This window comes from Prosopis cineraria, unplaced genomic scaffold (genome assembly GCF_029017545.1).
Source record: "Prosopis cineraria cultivar Desert tree isolate PC_DT_omini unplaced genomic scaffold, ASM2901754v1 PC5, whole genome shotgun sequence".
In the NCBI taxonomy this organism is placed as follows: domain Eukaryota; kingdom Viridiplantae; phylum Streptophyta; class Magnoliopsida; order Fabales; family Fabaceae; genus Prosopis; species Prosopis cineraria.
In genome coordinates this window covers 9348522-9364746 of record NW_026555336.1, presented here as the reverse complement: position 1 = coordinate 9364746, position 16225 = coordinate 9348522, and the positions used below count along the sequence as shown (strand labels likewise).

At 33.6% G+C, this 16225-nt stretch overlaps 1 protein-coding gene across 1 annotated transcript; it reads left to right on the top strand.

The window, feature by feature from the left end:
- Window positions 1–2854: 2854 nt before the first annotated feature.
- LOC129310282 (uncharacterized) lies at window positions 2855–13388 on the top strand. Its single transcript, XM_054952093.1, has 16 exons — window positions 2855–3190; window positions 4216–4400; window positions 4606–4685; window positions 4777–4872; window positions 4980–5103; window positions 5973–6031; window positions 6121–6183; window positions 10488–10558; window positions 10679–10775; window positions 11214–11288; window positions 11608–11706; window positions 11909–12052; window positions 12137–12166; window positions 12255–12314; window positions 12851–12928; window positions 13018–13388. Exons 1-16 carry the CDS (start codon window positions 3072–3074, stop codon window positions 13096–13098), a joined length of 1461 nt encoding a protein of 486 aa, XP_054808068.1. The 5' UTR covers window positions 2855–3071; the 3' UTR covers window positions 13099–13388.
- The last annotated feature ends 2837 nt before the right edge of the window (window positions 13389–16225 follow it).

The window sequence follows — 16225 nt, the reverse complement described above, 5'->3', positions numbered from 1 at the left end:
CTTAAGTCAGGATCCTGCATCTTAAAAATAAAATACCTATTTGTGTTTGAAGAATTTTGGGTGCTAGTGCATGTTAGTGAAGCAGAAAGTGGAGTTTATCACTTCTCTCTTGCTTGTGTTTGTGTTAAATTGGTGCTGTATATTAATAAAGTCCGTGGTGCCTCATAGAACTTTACACTTTCACTCTCACTTTTTCCCTATTCAAAATATCTTAGTACTGACTGTGCAAGTTTCTCTTTTTCATTTGAAGACTTTTATGGTGCTCGCTCACTCTCTAAATCGTAATGCTATTAGTCAGTGCTTGCTCACTCTCTAGTTCTCTACAATAATGTCTTTCTCTACCCTTTTTCTCGCTTTTAATTTCATGAAGATGATTTGATGAGCCTAATGCTTTGTTTAAATGGAGAGAAAATATAAGAGAAAACAACTTTTTCTTTGTTTAGATGAGAAAGAAAAAGTTGAAAGAGGGAAAAGTGGAGGAGAAAAGAGGATGTGGGATCTACTATATTTTCTCTCTAAGTTTTCTCTCCACAAATGAAGAGATTTTGAGGGGAAAAATATTTATTCCACATTTACCCTTCTACTTCTTTGCACATAAGCCTTTGTTTCATCATCTTTTACTTGCCATTTTTCGCCTTAGGACCTCAGCGCTCTAATTCACATCATATTTGCTATGATAATTTGTTTGCTACACTATAATAAGTGACAGTAATTATTATAAAAATAATTTAACAATGATTCACATAATTTTTATGATTATAAAAGTCTTTAGCTTAAAAATTAATGTCCTCGCATTGCTTTGTCTCAGCTCAATGCATGTCTCCATCTTGTCTATAAACTGCATATTTTTATAAATGTATGCCTTTCATATTTTTATGATATTATGTATACATAATTTATTTTTCATGTTATAGTTCCATATGCTTGCCATGGAACTCTTGACTATAAGTAAAAGCAAAATGCTCTCACTAACAAACCAAGAGTTGAATTGGAATTTATTTATTTTTATTATATTGAATTTTAAAAAATATCCAATTTTAAATAAAAATAACATATTTTTACTAGATTATTTGGTTTTAAAATATAATAACATGAAAGTAATTTATATCAAATAATTTCATTTTAAATTTTTTTTTGATGATGTTAATTTTTATATATTGTTTACTTGTAACACATTTTTATACATATAATTACATTAAACATATTTATTTTGATATAAGGGTACTATATTCATTGTGATATTTTCTCATTTTCTTTCCTCCTTATTTTTTTTTTCTGTCTATCTAAACATAAGAAGTGATAATATTTTTTTTCTAGTTTCTTCTTCTTTCCATTTTCTTTCTTCTTAATTTTTCTTTCTATCCAAACGGAGGGTAAGGCTCCATTGCCTCTCATTGCTACTTCCAGTGTCTGCTTCTTACTTGTGATTTTCCCCATTTCATCATTATTAGGGTTTATTGTAATTGGAAAGATTGATAGATGTTTACACTATTTGAAACACACGTATAATGCATTTATTGGATGCCAAAGGATTGATTTGCCTTGTAAAGTAGATGTGAAGGGGCAGATCAGGAGTAGCAATGTACATTAGGAGTTCTCTTTGTTCTTTCATTTTGAGTAACACCTGTAATCAGACATGCCTAATCGTTGATTTAGAATCAGTAAATAATTATAACATTGCCTTTTTCTTAATAGAAGAACTAACTACTATATATTGTACTTGAGTAAGTACATTTTATGCATCAAAACCTTAATTTGTGGTAAATTATACTTCTAAACCTCTTTTTTTTTTGTCCTTTCTAGAATTTGTTTTATTTTTGGATTTGGAATTAAATTTTTATTTGATTTATCTTGAATTTCATAATGCTTTAATTATTTTTTTTTTTGAAAATAGGCTTATGAGCATAGCCCTGAATCATTTGAATAAGAGCCAAGACTCAAGAAATGGGATACTTTTGGGGGGAGGGGGTTGGGCCTATATGGAAAAAATTCTTGAATGGATTCAGTGCATCCACCTCATCTATAGTTCATCTACTAAAAATATGACATTTAGATGATATTGAATATAAATTCATTTTGACATTAATGATAGTATAGAAAGAAAAATAAAAAAAAATTAAATAAGCATTTTATTATAAAAATAAAATCGTTAAAAATAATTACACATAATAATTTATTTTATTGAATTTGTGCAGTTTTATTAAATGGGCCATAAATAATATAATATATTAGATCCATGCAATAATTTCTCAACCGAACTAGCCATGTGGCCAATTCACCGACTTATTAGTTGAATTACTAGTCAGATTCAAGTTTCAATTCAATGTTTATAAATATATATATATATATATCAATATATATATATCAAAATTCATTTTGTTGGTGATTTTAATTAATAGTAAAATTTATGTTGGTTTGATTAGAAAATTAATGTAAAATATTTGATGATTTGTGACCAACAACAAATAATTTTATTAAAATGTTTAAAGGATTAACTATAAAATACTTGTCTCTATATTTTCAAAAATGAAATTATAAATACTAAAATTATTTTAAAATTTTTATCTTTATAATCTTTATAAAAATTAAACATCTTAGTACTTTAAAATATTAGTCCGTAAATATTAAAATATAAAGATGGAGTTAAAATTTAGGGACTAATGACAACTATGTCACGATCTACATAAACGAAAAAATAGTCAATATTTCTAATGGGAAAATTGGATTGATGATATCAGTCCAAACGACAAGCACTCAACCGGTCGAAACCGGCAAAGATTGGTTCGTGATAACGTGATGGATTATATGAATACTCTGGGCCACGGCCCATATATAAGAACGACGATCTAAACCCTTGTGGGGTTTACTGCATTTGTATTATTGGCTTCGTCCTGCGCATAGCTTCTTGGTCCTAAGCTTCCCTTCTTCTCTGTGAATCCTAGTTAACGCGACAAGGTTGGATCCTTTGATTCGGAAAACTGTGCTGCAGCAGTGTCGTCCGGGCATCGGTACAAGAATAACAAACACGTGCTGCCACTTTGATTTTCTCCAGCTACGCCTTAAGAAGCACCATGATTTCGGCCATTTCTTGGGTCCCCAAGGGGGCTTTAAAGTCCCAACCCGTTATGGCCGACCCTCCTTCAAAGGAGGAAATGGAGGAATTAATTAACAGCGTTAACATGGAGAGAAGGTACTTTTTTTTTTCCGATTCTGTTTCGTTCATCAATTTCTGTTTGTGCTTTAGTGGTCATTGAATTCAGTATTCTGATTGTACATGCTAATGCCAGTTGTACTGGTTGTTTCTATTATGTTTTTCTGCGTTTCATTTTTTAGACTACCTTCTGGTGTCTCTTTTCCTTTCTTCGAATTTTGGTTGTATGTTTTTTTCGACAATGGAATAGTACCAAATAGTAAGAAATTTGTAACGTTTCCATTGATTTCCGAATATATTTTTTAGTCCACATTCTCAAGTTTCATTCGCAAATTTTCAACTATTTTAAAAAAACTTGTTATGCGAAGTAAAAGTTTCTAATCGGTTTTCAAGTTAAACTAACTACATTTGTTCTACCAAGGAAAACATCTTTCAAAATGATATTATACTTAATTTTTGGTTTGACGAAATGTTGAGCTTCTAATGGACAAATGAAACAGAAGGAAGTGAGATCCCTTCGATTCAATTGAGTTAATGATGTGCACTAGGAAAGCTTCTAAGTGGAAACAAAGTGATTGATGGTGTATATGACATTTATTTTCTCTCTTTTCCGCCATTTTTTGTATCAGATTCCCTCAATTAATTTAGAGAATCAACTGGAGAAGGAGAAGGCACTTAATTCAATCCCATCCTCTATCTCTCCTCTCTTCCAAACCACATATTCCTGCTTCTCTAGTCTCTGTATCTTTCTCCATCCGAGAGACACTTGCTTACTTAGGGGGTGTGCATTTCTTTTTGCAAAATTACCAAAATTTCACTTATCATTGAGTGATTTTTTTAGATGGTGAGGAATCCATTTGGTCCTGCAATCTTAGTAGCTTGGAAGATGCACATCTCATATAAATTGCTTAGGCATCTGGTTGCATTGATATATAGCATTTTAGATGTGGTGTATAACCTGATATGCATATAGAAGTTGTGTCTTTATGTTTGGTTTTTGGATGAAGAAGTTAATTATTGCATATAGGTTTCAAATATTTAAGATCCTTTGAATTTTTATATAGTGGAGACAGTGAGAACGAAGATAATGATGAAGATATGGATGTTGGTCCTAACGAACAGGATGATGAAGTTAAACAAGCATTATCTGTAGCAGATATGCTTGGAAAGACATCAGAAGTAAAATTTGATGATATAACTCTTGGTTTAAGGGAGCTTGACATGGAAAATTATGATGAAGAGGATGAAGGTATGCTGAACTGATTTTGTTAAATAATTACAGAGCTGGTATGAGATGCTCTTTTGTTTTAAGCATGAGCGGTAATAAAGTTGCAATGTCCAAGGATAACATGAAAGTGAAAGCTTCTGTGTCTGTTCCTTTTGGGTGTTATATTGAACACATTCATAGCGTATCCATTATTCCTTCAATGAGTTGTATCTTCTGCTGTATATAGGAGTTGAGCTGTTTAGTTCAGGGATTGGTGATCTTTATTATCCAAGTAATGAATTGGACCCATATCTCAGAGATCAAAATGTAAGTAAAGAATACTTTTGTGCACTGCTTTCTAGCTTTCATCCCTTGTCTTTCAATATGCTCAAACATCACTACACTTTACATTATTCAGGATGATGAGTCAGAAGATTTGGAAGACATGACAATTAATCCAACAGACTCTGTAATTGTTTGTGCAAATAATGAGGATGATGTCAATCGTCTTGAGGTATAATAAATGCTGGCCATGAATAATTTGCTCTTTCATCTCTCATCTGCCTTATCAGTTGGTAGATAAATGGAGCACTGAAGTGCCATTCCTATCTTTTCTGGCAGGTTTGGATACTTGAGGACTCTAGTTCTAATGAGATAAACATGTATGTTCGCAATGAGATCATGATTTCAGCATTTCCGCTCTGCACAGCTTGGTCAGATTTCCACCTTAAAGGGGAAGAAAGAGGTGAGACCTATGAGCATTTTGATTAATTCTTATGGCATGCATATTGGTGTTTATCAAATACACTTCTGTGTGGTGCAAATGGTATTTTCTTTCCATTCTGACAAGCAAATGAAGAGAAACTCCCCTAATAATTAATGGCCTATTTGTCTGTGGGGCTAGGGAGAGAGTGAAATGGGAGAGGTTAGCAAACTCTTGCATGCAATATAATGCTAGAATTGTTTAATTAGAAGTCTCTTCATTCCTCTCTTTTTTGGGGCAAGATACTACTTTTAGGGCCTTTTGGGTATGCTGGAAGCATTGTTAAAGAAATGGGAATAGGATAAGGAATTGAAACAGGAATAGGAAAAATGAATGGGAATGGGCTTTAAAAGTGTGTTTGGCATGTTAGTGAAAATAAATGGAATCTTGATATAATTTTTGTTTGTGTATTAAATTGATGAGATGGAAGATTTAAGATGGAAAAATACCAAAATGTACCTAATTTAAAAAATAATTATATATCATATATATATATATATATCTATATATTATAAAAAGAACTACCCTAAAATAAAAACAAAAAAACCAATGAAATTAAGAACCCAGCCGTCCAGCCATTCTGTTGTCGGCTAGGACCAGCCATTCCATTGTTGGCAAATCCCCTTCACCAGGCACCAGCGGCTTCATTGAAGACAAAATGGGAAAAAATATGGTTCCAACAAACCATCCAGCTTTCCATCAACACCACTTAGGAACGTTGCTTCCATCATTTTCATGGAAAGAGACTTTCCCTGGAGATGTTGTTGATAAATACATATCATTTTATGCGCAAAAGTTTGACTTTAACTATGACTTACTTTCTAATAATAATAATTACAATATGTTCACAGGGAGCTTCATAGCTGTTGGCTCAATGGAAACTTCAATAGAAATTTGGGACCTTGATGTTGTAAGTGGATTGTGATTATAAATTCGTTCACTTTCCTAAAACTTGGTGGTTACTTTGCAGAGTCCCATGTTATTTTCTGTTGTTTTCAGGTTGATGATATAGAGCCATGCACGGTTTTAGGTGGCATGAAAAAGAGAAAAGGGAAGAAGAAGGTTTGTTTCAAATTTCAAATAATTGCATATTTTCAATCACCATAAAATTTTATTAGCTGCCATCATTCTCCAAAATGTAACATAGGATTATAATTTATTAGTAGAATAAGATTTATAATGGGAATTTAGTTGGAAACAATGCCTGTGAGTGGTCATACTATGGAAACTATTTGGTGATAGATGGTTGAACAATACTTGCTCAGATAACTGAATCTTCAAATATATCTTTGTCTGATTCCATGGAACTTTTTGATAGTCAGAATTACAGAATCCTGATGTAAAAACACTTTATTGATTATCTATGTTGGTGCTTTTGAACTTTATAAAAGAACCTGTGGCTAGTAGCATAGATAAATTGATTTCATTTGCATGTGGGGCTCTATTCTTTAAATGCAGGGGTTCTTGTGTTTTGATGAAGGCTGTCTTATTTTATTTAGTTTGGATGTTTGACTTGTCCCAACCAAGGAAATGAGTTCTTGCGCATTAGATAAATATCTCATTGCATCAGTATTTTTTTTAACCCCTTTATATGTAAATTATAGTCTGGCCATTTTTTTTTTAAACATCTTATTTCAATTCCTTTTTTTTTTTTTTCAACGAAACAAGTCAATTTTATTGATCAGCAAAAAAGGCAAGTTACACACACTAATCAGACACGAAAGACAGAGACTCAGCCTAGAATACAACCTAAAAAGGCATACAACAGAAGGACAAAATAAAGTCTAAGTACAAATTGCCCAATCCCAGATCTCTCACCGTTCTCATCACACACAAACGAACCAGCACCAATGTTACAGGACAGAGAAAAATCAGCATCCAAGATCTTCAATAAAGGAGATGTTGCTGTCATAAAGCACCCCAGAGGGTTCATCTCCCTAATACCCCGATCTGCTAAGGTATCTGCAACTTTATTTCCTTGGCACCTGACCAAGGTCAAACCAAGTTACTTGCTGACTTCTTCTCTTCAAAAAGCTCTTCAACCAAAGCCTTACCCTGCCATTCACAATTCTCAGTCAAACCTGTCAACATCATTTTATTAAAGTGATTCACAATCCATTTCAATGTAAACCAGCTTACCTGCAAAGTTACATGCAGCAGTTAAACCTTCTTTCAGAGCCAAGCATTCAGCCATAAAAGGTGAATCTGCCAACACTTTCTTTTCTTCGCTCAAAAATTCACCTTTCTGACCTCTGCACACAATACCCACCCCAGCCTTCTTTCCAGAAGCAATAAAAGCTCCATCAACATTAATTCTTACTGCATCTCTCTCTGGTGGAACCCGCTGCTCTCTTCTTTTCACTGCAGGTCTATTACACTTGAAACTCTTTTTTTGTCTGCTCTATTCGCTGATATAAATTCTGTCACCAATGTAGCAGCAGAAAAAACTACTCTTCTTGCATCAACGATTTTCCCTCCAAACGCCCAATCACATCTCCCAACAAATTGCTGCTATTAGAGCCTTGTGTCTATCGGTAAACTCCTTTTGCTCTACCAACACTGAAGTCAACCACCTTCCAGCTGAGCTAATACCCTCTCTTCTCAAAATGAGCCCCAATTCACTGCCAAACCAACATCTATTAGCTCAAGAGCAGAAGAAAAATAAATGTTCAGTAGTCTCAACCTCAGTCAAACAGATCGGGCAGCAGGAATCTCTAACATATTTTCTTCTATACAAGGCTTCTCTAGTGGTTAAAGCCCCATTAATTAGCCTCCACATAAAATGTGTTACCTTCAATGGTACCTGTAACCTCCAAATGCCATCCCACATCTGTTTTGGTACCACAAAGGAGTTACTAGGATCCCTACCCTCCACCTTATTTCCATTCTGTCTTGAAACATGATACCCTAACGGTATAAACTCCATCTTTACATCCTTGCCACACAACTCTATCCATACAAGGTCTCTCTAGAATAAAGATCTTCAGAATCATCTCTTTATCTTCATCGGACAGCAAATTAGAAATGCTACTCAGGTTCAATTCCCATTTTCAGTCAACTAATACTTTTCGATTCTCATCAATCACTCCCTCTTGTAGTAGTGCCTTCAATTTAACTTCACCGCTTCTAGGCAACCACTTATCTTCCCAAATTCTCACAGACATCCCCAATTTCCAGCATAAATCCTTCATTAACAAATCTCTACCTTCCAATAAGCTATACCACCACCATGAAGCCTTTGGACGTTTTTTGGCTTCTAAGAAACTACATTTTGGAAAATAAATTCCTCTTAACAACCTGCACCAATAATCATCAGGGCTGTTTATCAATCTCCATGCAGTTTTTGCTAACAAGGCCCTATTAAAATCTTGAAAATCTCAAAACCCCAAGCCACCTCCTTTCTTAGAACCAGTCATATATTCCCAATTTTTTGAATGTATTCTATTCCCATTTCTGTCAATTTGACCCCACCAAAAGTCATATCTCAGAATCGAACTCTTTACTTGTTTTTTGGGAAACAAAAAGCATGTCATGGGGTAAACTGGGATGGCATTTGCAATAGTCTTCACCGAAGTCTTCCATTCTGCAAATGTGAGCAATTTCTGTTTCCAACCTTGGATCTTCATTCATATTCTTGATCTGACAAAAGCCAGAGCTGCTGATTTTGATCTCCCCCAAAGTATAGGAAGACCAAGATATTTTCTCCTTTAATTTTGGCTTAGTATTTGAAGGAAAAACTATACAAGATTTTTCTAAATTTATCTCTTGTCCAGAAGCTAAGAAATTTACATCTAAGATTTCCTTCAAAACTAGACAATTACGTTCCTCTCCCTTTACAAAAAATAAAGCATTGTCTGCAAAGAAGCAATGAAGAAACAATGTGATAATACAGGGCCTCCTCTAGCTAATCTGATTCCTCTCCAATCACCATTATCAACATGGTATTGACTCATTTTTTAGAGAATATCTGCTACAATAATAAAGAGGCAGGGAGACAGTGGATCACCTTGTCTTACTCCCCATCCCAGTTTAATTGTAGCCACATCCTGCCCAGAAACTTGTAGATTAAATCCAATAGAGTTCACACATTGCATAATTCTTTGCACCCAGATTCTGCAGAAACCCATTTTCAATAACACCTGCTTGAGAAAGTCCCATTCAACACGATCTTAGGCTTTTCTCATATCTGCTTTCAAGGCCAATTCAACTCTTGTACCCTTCTTATTTTTCAAATATTCGAAAGCTTCATGAGCCACTATAATATTGTCCTGGCTCATTCTTCCTGCAATAAAACCACGTTGCTGCTGTGACATGTATTTCTCCATCAGTTTCCTCATTCTATTTGTCACTATTTTTGAAATGACTTTGTAACAGACATCACAAAGCCCAATTGACCTAAACTGACTGACAGTTTCTGGCTTATCCACCTTGGTTATCAAAACACTATCACTCGCAATTCCAGTCTTATTAATGGCCCTCAAATCTGCCTCATTATTAAAGAACCCCTTCACCATACTGCACACTTTCACATCACTGCATGAGACTCGGTAAAATAAACCAGAAAATCCATCTGGTCCTAGTGATTTATTGGCATTTAACTGAAAAACAGCATTTTCAATCTCAACTTCATCCGCGGATCTTGGTAACATCTCATTTTCCTCATACATAACCACCTCATATACATAATTCAATGCTGCATCCATATTTCTTCCACCTACAGTACCTACAGTAGTGAACAAAGAATTATAAGATTTGTAGAAGTCATCAATTTCATCTGTCTTTTCTAACCAGTCACCATTATCATTTTTCAATCTTAGGACTCTATTCCTCAATCTCCTTTGCATTACTGTGTTGTGAAAACATTTTATATTACCATTACCATACTTCAGCCAACTAACCCTCAATCTTTGCCACCAATACATTTCTTCCTTTTTCCATGCTTTTTCAACCCGTCCTGTTATTTCTGCTATTTTCAAGGCTTTTTCTGCAGCTAATACACCTTCATTACACTTAGCAATCTCTTTCATCTGAGAATCAATCATTTTTCTATTATTTGGAAATGCTTTTCTACTCCAAGAAATCAAACCTCCTTTACATTTTGTCAACTTTGCTCTTAGAACAGCAAGCTTATTATCTGAAAAGCAGTTTCCTTTCCTCCAATTGTGTTGCACCCACACAGCCTCAAATTTAAATCGTCTAGGAACCTTCTCATCTGGAAAACAACAATAGATGATTATCAGAACCCACTGGTTCAATTTGAAAGACCATAGCCTTCTTATATCTAAACTCAATATTTCCCACATCTGATTTCAATTCTTAGTGAGCGTATTTTTCTGATTCTTTAAATTTTTCCTTTTTGGTGGCAGAAACCCAACAAATACAAGGATGGCAGTCACACTGACTCCGTGCTTTCTCTTGCTTGGAACACTGAGTACAAGTATGTAAATCTAAAATTTAATTCTTCCTTCGTTTCTGTGTCTGGATGCCTTGTCTAACAAAGATTTCGCTTTTTGGATCCTTCCCCCTTCTCACCCTGTCCTCTAAACTAATAATACAGGAATGTACTTGCAAGTGCTAGTGCTGACAATCAGGTGAAGATTTGGGATGTGGATGCTGGGAAGTGTGAAATTACGATGGAGCATCACTCAGACAAGGCAAGTGCCTAGAACTAAAATGGATTTGGTTCATTCTCTTAGCTCATTTTTTGTTTATAATATAGAGTTTTTACTTTCTCTGTAATCACTTGTAGAACAAGTAAATTTGTAAAATAATGGGTGGATTGTGGTGATATTAACCTCACAATTTTGAGATAAATCTTCTTTTAGCATCTGGAGTGTTTTACAATATTCTTCATATGCGTATGATTTCTTGAATATGTGGATGCATATAACATTTTAATGAGATTTTCCTGGGGCTTTGATTGTTAAATTTTGCATTGTTAAGGAGGGAGAAATCTTTCTAATTTGCATTTATTCCTTCTTCATGAATCACCAAAGAAATATTATAATTTATTTTTCTGTGACTGACTTAGATGAGCTGTGTAAATAGCTTTCTTAATGTCTTCCAACTCACTGGTTCAACTATCCTGTCAGGTTCAAGCAGTTGCTTGGAATCATCATGCTCCACGAGTTCTTCTTAGTGGGTCTTTTGATCGTACTGTTGTCATGGTAATGTTCCAATATCTTAATTTACTCCTATTTTGTCTTCTGATCATACATGGGAATTTTATTATGCCAGATGTATTTTCATGTGCGAAGAGAGAATGAATATTAGTGAGTCATGCCTAAATGTTTGACGTTATGAACATGGCAAAGTTTGCGGCAATCTTCTGTGTTGCTGTGATTTGGTGTATCCTGTCAACTAGGAATGCTTGGGTTTTTTAAGGAGAGTGTTATTATATTTATTCATTATTTTCACTACAAAGTGAAGCTTACAAGCGTGATCCTTGTTCAAATATGATGTTTCTAATGCTGTTACACTTAGCAGAAGGACGGAAGGATTCCAACACATTCTGGATTTAAGTGGTCAGTTCCAGCTGATGTAGAGAGCGTGGCTTGGGATCCACATGCTGAGCACTCATTTGTGGTTTGTTCCTTTTGAATTCAGTACTTTTATTTTACTTGCGACACTGTTTCATGCAGTTACTATTTGACTGTTTTCTACCAATAGAAAAAAACGGGGGTTGATTGATTCAAATTGATGAACTTTAATTTTACTATTTTTGGTTGATTTTTTTTTCTCCAAAAAATAAAAATTTGAGTAATCCCGACCTAAAATTTCTTGTTAGGTGAGTCTGGAAGATGGTATTGTCAAGGGTTTTGATGTTCGTGCTGCCCAGTCCAATTCAACATCTGAACCAACGTCTGTTTTTACTCTTCATGCACATGATAAAGCTGCCACCTCAGTATCCTATAATCTGTTGGCAGCTAATGTATGTTTCCTCAACCTTTTGGTCAGATTTCTTTGTTCTTGAGCACACTAGTCTAATTATGCCCTCTTTGACACGGCTTTGCAGCTTCTTGCGACTGCATCCACAGATAAATCGGTAATTGTGAAGTCATTTTATTAATATGCTGCATCCTGCATATTTTATATTGGAACTTTATTTGAGTGACCACTGTATTATTCGACAGGTTAAACTTTGGGATTTGTCAAACCAACCATCTTGCATAGCATCTCATAATCCTAAAGCAGTAAGTTCTTTTGTTTCTTCCCCTCGACTTCATGTCTCTGAATGACGTTATCTTTTTGAAGTTATGACCAATAGCTCAAGCGATACTGATATTGACACAAATACGAGGCATGGCAATATATAGGGCACTCAAATGCAACTGAAGTGTTATGTTGTACTTTCTCTAGTCTCTAGTATGAGGCACCTTCTGGAAGAATTTTTTTAGTCTTCAATATAAGGCACATAAAGGGTTGCTTATTACCATTTTCTAATTTTACTTCTGTTATAAATTTAATTTTATGATCCATTGTATATTGTATCTCTCTTTTCTCATTTTTAATAGGGGTAAAGTTGAATATTTTTTTTAAGACATATTTAATGAGTTAATTATTATTCATTGATTCTGGTAAAGTAGTTAAAAGTGCCTTGTAATAAAAACTAGAGAAAGTATCTAATGTGCAAGTACTAGATACATACTGATAAAAATGCATTATTTGGGGAATGGTGATTTATGACACTGACTTGTTTTTTTTTTTTTTTGTGTTGGTTTTTTGTTAGGGAGCTATTTTCTCTATTTCTTTCTCAAAGGACAATCCATTCTTGTTGGCTATAGGAGGGTCCAAGGGAAAATTGCAGGTGATTGTAAAGTCTCTACTGTTGTGTGGTTTGTATTCTTGATAATCATTCATTAGTGAGAATAACTAGAAATACTTGAAAATTTGCAGGTCTGGGACGCCTTATTAGCTTCGGGCGTCTCTCAAAGGTTTGGAACCTCTGGCAAGAATAAACCTCGAACTGGGTCTTGATACTGATCATGGACGAGTTGGCCAATCATCTTCCTCTATTTTTTGCCTTTTTGCAACGAGTGTTGTGTTGCCTGTACAAAAAAGTTTTAAAACTTGATGTGAATGACATCATTCGGTTGCAGTATCTATCTCCTGTTGGGGGATTTTCTTTTTCAATTTTTTTATTCTTCTTTATGATGTCTTCTATAATATTATTTAGGAGTGGCTGTTGGGTTGACTGTTAGAAGTCTCTTCACTATTGTATTTTGTATTTTGACAGGTTCTTATTGAGGCGATTCTCATTTTTTTTTTCCTCAAAGCATATCTGGGCTTTTGGAGCCTGGTCTGTGCTTGATTGATTCAGGCCAAATTTTTTAAAAAAAGAAGACCAAAATTAGGAAAACAGGGATATCCCCCACATCCCCCCCCAAAAAAAAAAAAAATTAGAGGGGTAGGTACTAATAGCCTGATAACTGAGGTTGAATTATTGATTATTGATTTTTCATTGATAGGGGAGTTTACCTATCATTAAGTTATGAAGTCTTTGGTTATATTGAATGTTTTAGATGTGAAACTGAAATGGTTAATAGCTTTTGGTTTTTATGGCTTAATTGGTTAGGTTGGTATTTGAAATGATGACATGATAATTAAATAACAATAATATTAAATGCATATATATATATATATATATAAAAGAAATAATGACTGCTATGAGATGCATGGAGATATTATAAAAATTTAAAAGTAATTAAATAATCACTATAATAGAACTAAGCATATTTGATGCTCATTTCCTCCTATATCAAGTATGCTTTCGTCATTTATGTAGTTGCCATATATTTGACAATTAAACAATTGCCAAATATATGGTTTTATAGTTGATGGTTATCAATAACCATCAAGTATAATGCACTAGAAATGGTTTTGGTACAATGTTAGAAGGGTATATTTGATGGTTGTCTTATCTAAATAATCATTAAATATGCCTTGGTAATTTTGTTTTAAATATGGGGGCCACTAAAATTTATGCAACCCCCCTCAAGTAAAATTGACATTTACATATCCAGAACATCGAGCACATGATCTGGCCAACATTTGATCAACAACATTATTTCAAATTAAAAGAACACGCACACACGCACATTGCAATAAAACTCAAATTCATCACAAATTGTATTCATTTTGTTAAAAAAGTCACAAAGCCTATCTGAAAAATCTCATAATCCTATCCTAGAAAATAAAATAACATTCTATAATAGATAGCCCTATAGACCAAATGCACTCACTAAAGATTGTGTGAATTTTGCATCACCTACAGTTGGAATACATGTTAACACCATTCTTCCACAATTTCATTGATTGAAGCATCCCTAAATTCTTCATAATAAGTGTCATTATAGTATTATAATTTAAATTAAGAAAAACATAACTTTGAGTTTCTGTACTTTGCTCATGTATTGCTATATGTCCTTACACTTTTTTTAGGTTGTTCTAGGTCCCTTACACTTATGTTTTTCAGTGTTCTAGGTCTCCAAATGAACTAAGTGTAGGGATCTAGAATACCGAAAAAAGTACAAAGATTTATAGTAAAACATAAGCAAAGTGTAAGGACTCAAAATTATGTTTTTCCTTTAAATTATAACCACAATAAAGTTAGTTAACTAATTAAATTTTATTATATAAAAAATGTAGTTTAATCAAACATGAATGTTGGAAGGGATTGGAATCTTGGCATGAGTGATGATGTCCCTAGTGAATCTTGTCATGCAATATCTGAAGTCTATAGAATCTGGTCTTTGATGTGGGCACTTTAAAAAAAACCAATAAAGATATATTAAAAGTTGAATGATTACTAATAAATTCTTGAATAATTAATCATTCAATACATACCCTTATGATTGTCCATGTGAACAATTGGTCATATGGTTTGACCCTGGGGATAGTTAAAGATTCGTTCATATGGTTTAAAAATGTAGTCCTAATAACATAGAAGTTGGTGTAAGAAGTTTGAAATTAAAAAAATAAACAAGTATGAAACTTAATTAATGTGCTTACTTATTGAATAATTCCATTATATCTTTGCCATTATTCGGTTTCCCACTAGCAAAACACAAGTAATATATGGCCAATTTCTCATAATTTTTCCCAATCAGATCAAGAGCAATCAGCATCCAATGATCCCTAAAATAATTAACAATTGCAATGAATATATAATAAAATAGTTAATAAAATTGAAAAAAATCATTAAATATAACAAATAACTAACCTTTGCATGATAAGGTATCAAGAATAACCTCCCCCCTTCTCCGTAGTCTTGGCTTTGAATGAATTATGTAACCACTTTTGCTCGATCTTCATGATTAAGGTCCCTAATGTCAGGGAAACCAACAACGTCATAAGGACAAATAATGGTTAATATCCTAGTAAGGCTGCGGGGCACGATGAGTGTATGGTAAATAAACCTAAAATGAAGAAATCAAATATTTAAGTAGATATTTATACAAATAATAACCATTCTTGTGTAGAAGTAGTGCATCAAATAAAAATTCATGATGGTCATGCTAATCATAGCATGGTGGAACACTTCATCTACCATTTTGAGTGTTATGTGGTTGATATGATCTCTACTACACATGCCATGCTCGAATAGTATTGAACCATATGTTTTGATGATAACAAAACTAATAAAAATGTGTATGTTACTTGTGCAGATAATATATATTAACAAAGTGACAAAACCTTTAAGACTATGAAGATAAAAAAAAGATTTAATGTTATAAGTTTATTTATTTTATTCTTTTATTAGATTCAACTGTGAAAACTAATGAGAGCTATTATATGTTTTTAAAATGGTAACAATGCATCATATTAGAAACTACTTTAAGCTCATAAGTCCTTTAAACCTAAGCAACAAACTCTTAGAATGCACCCTTGTTCATATGTCCAATCTATGCATGACCTGGTGTAGGTCCATGCGTGTTTTGGATATTATTTGTGCGTGTTAAAACTTAGTGGATCCAATTTAAGCTTGAGCTAAAACAAAAAATTGCTTAAATTAGACTTCATAAGTGAAGTTTAACACTATGGTCCAATCCACGCTTTATCCATAAATGGTCCATACATGTTTGGGCAATCAATGTAGGCAAGT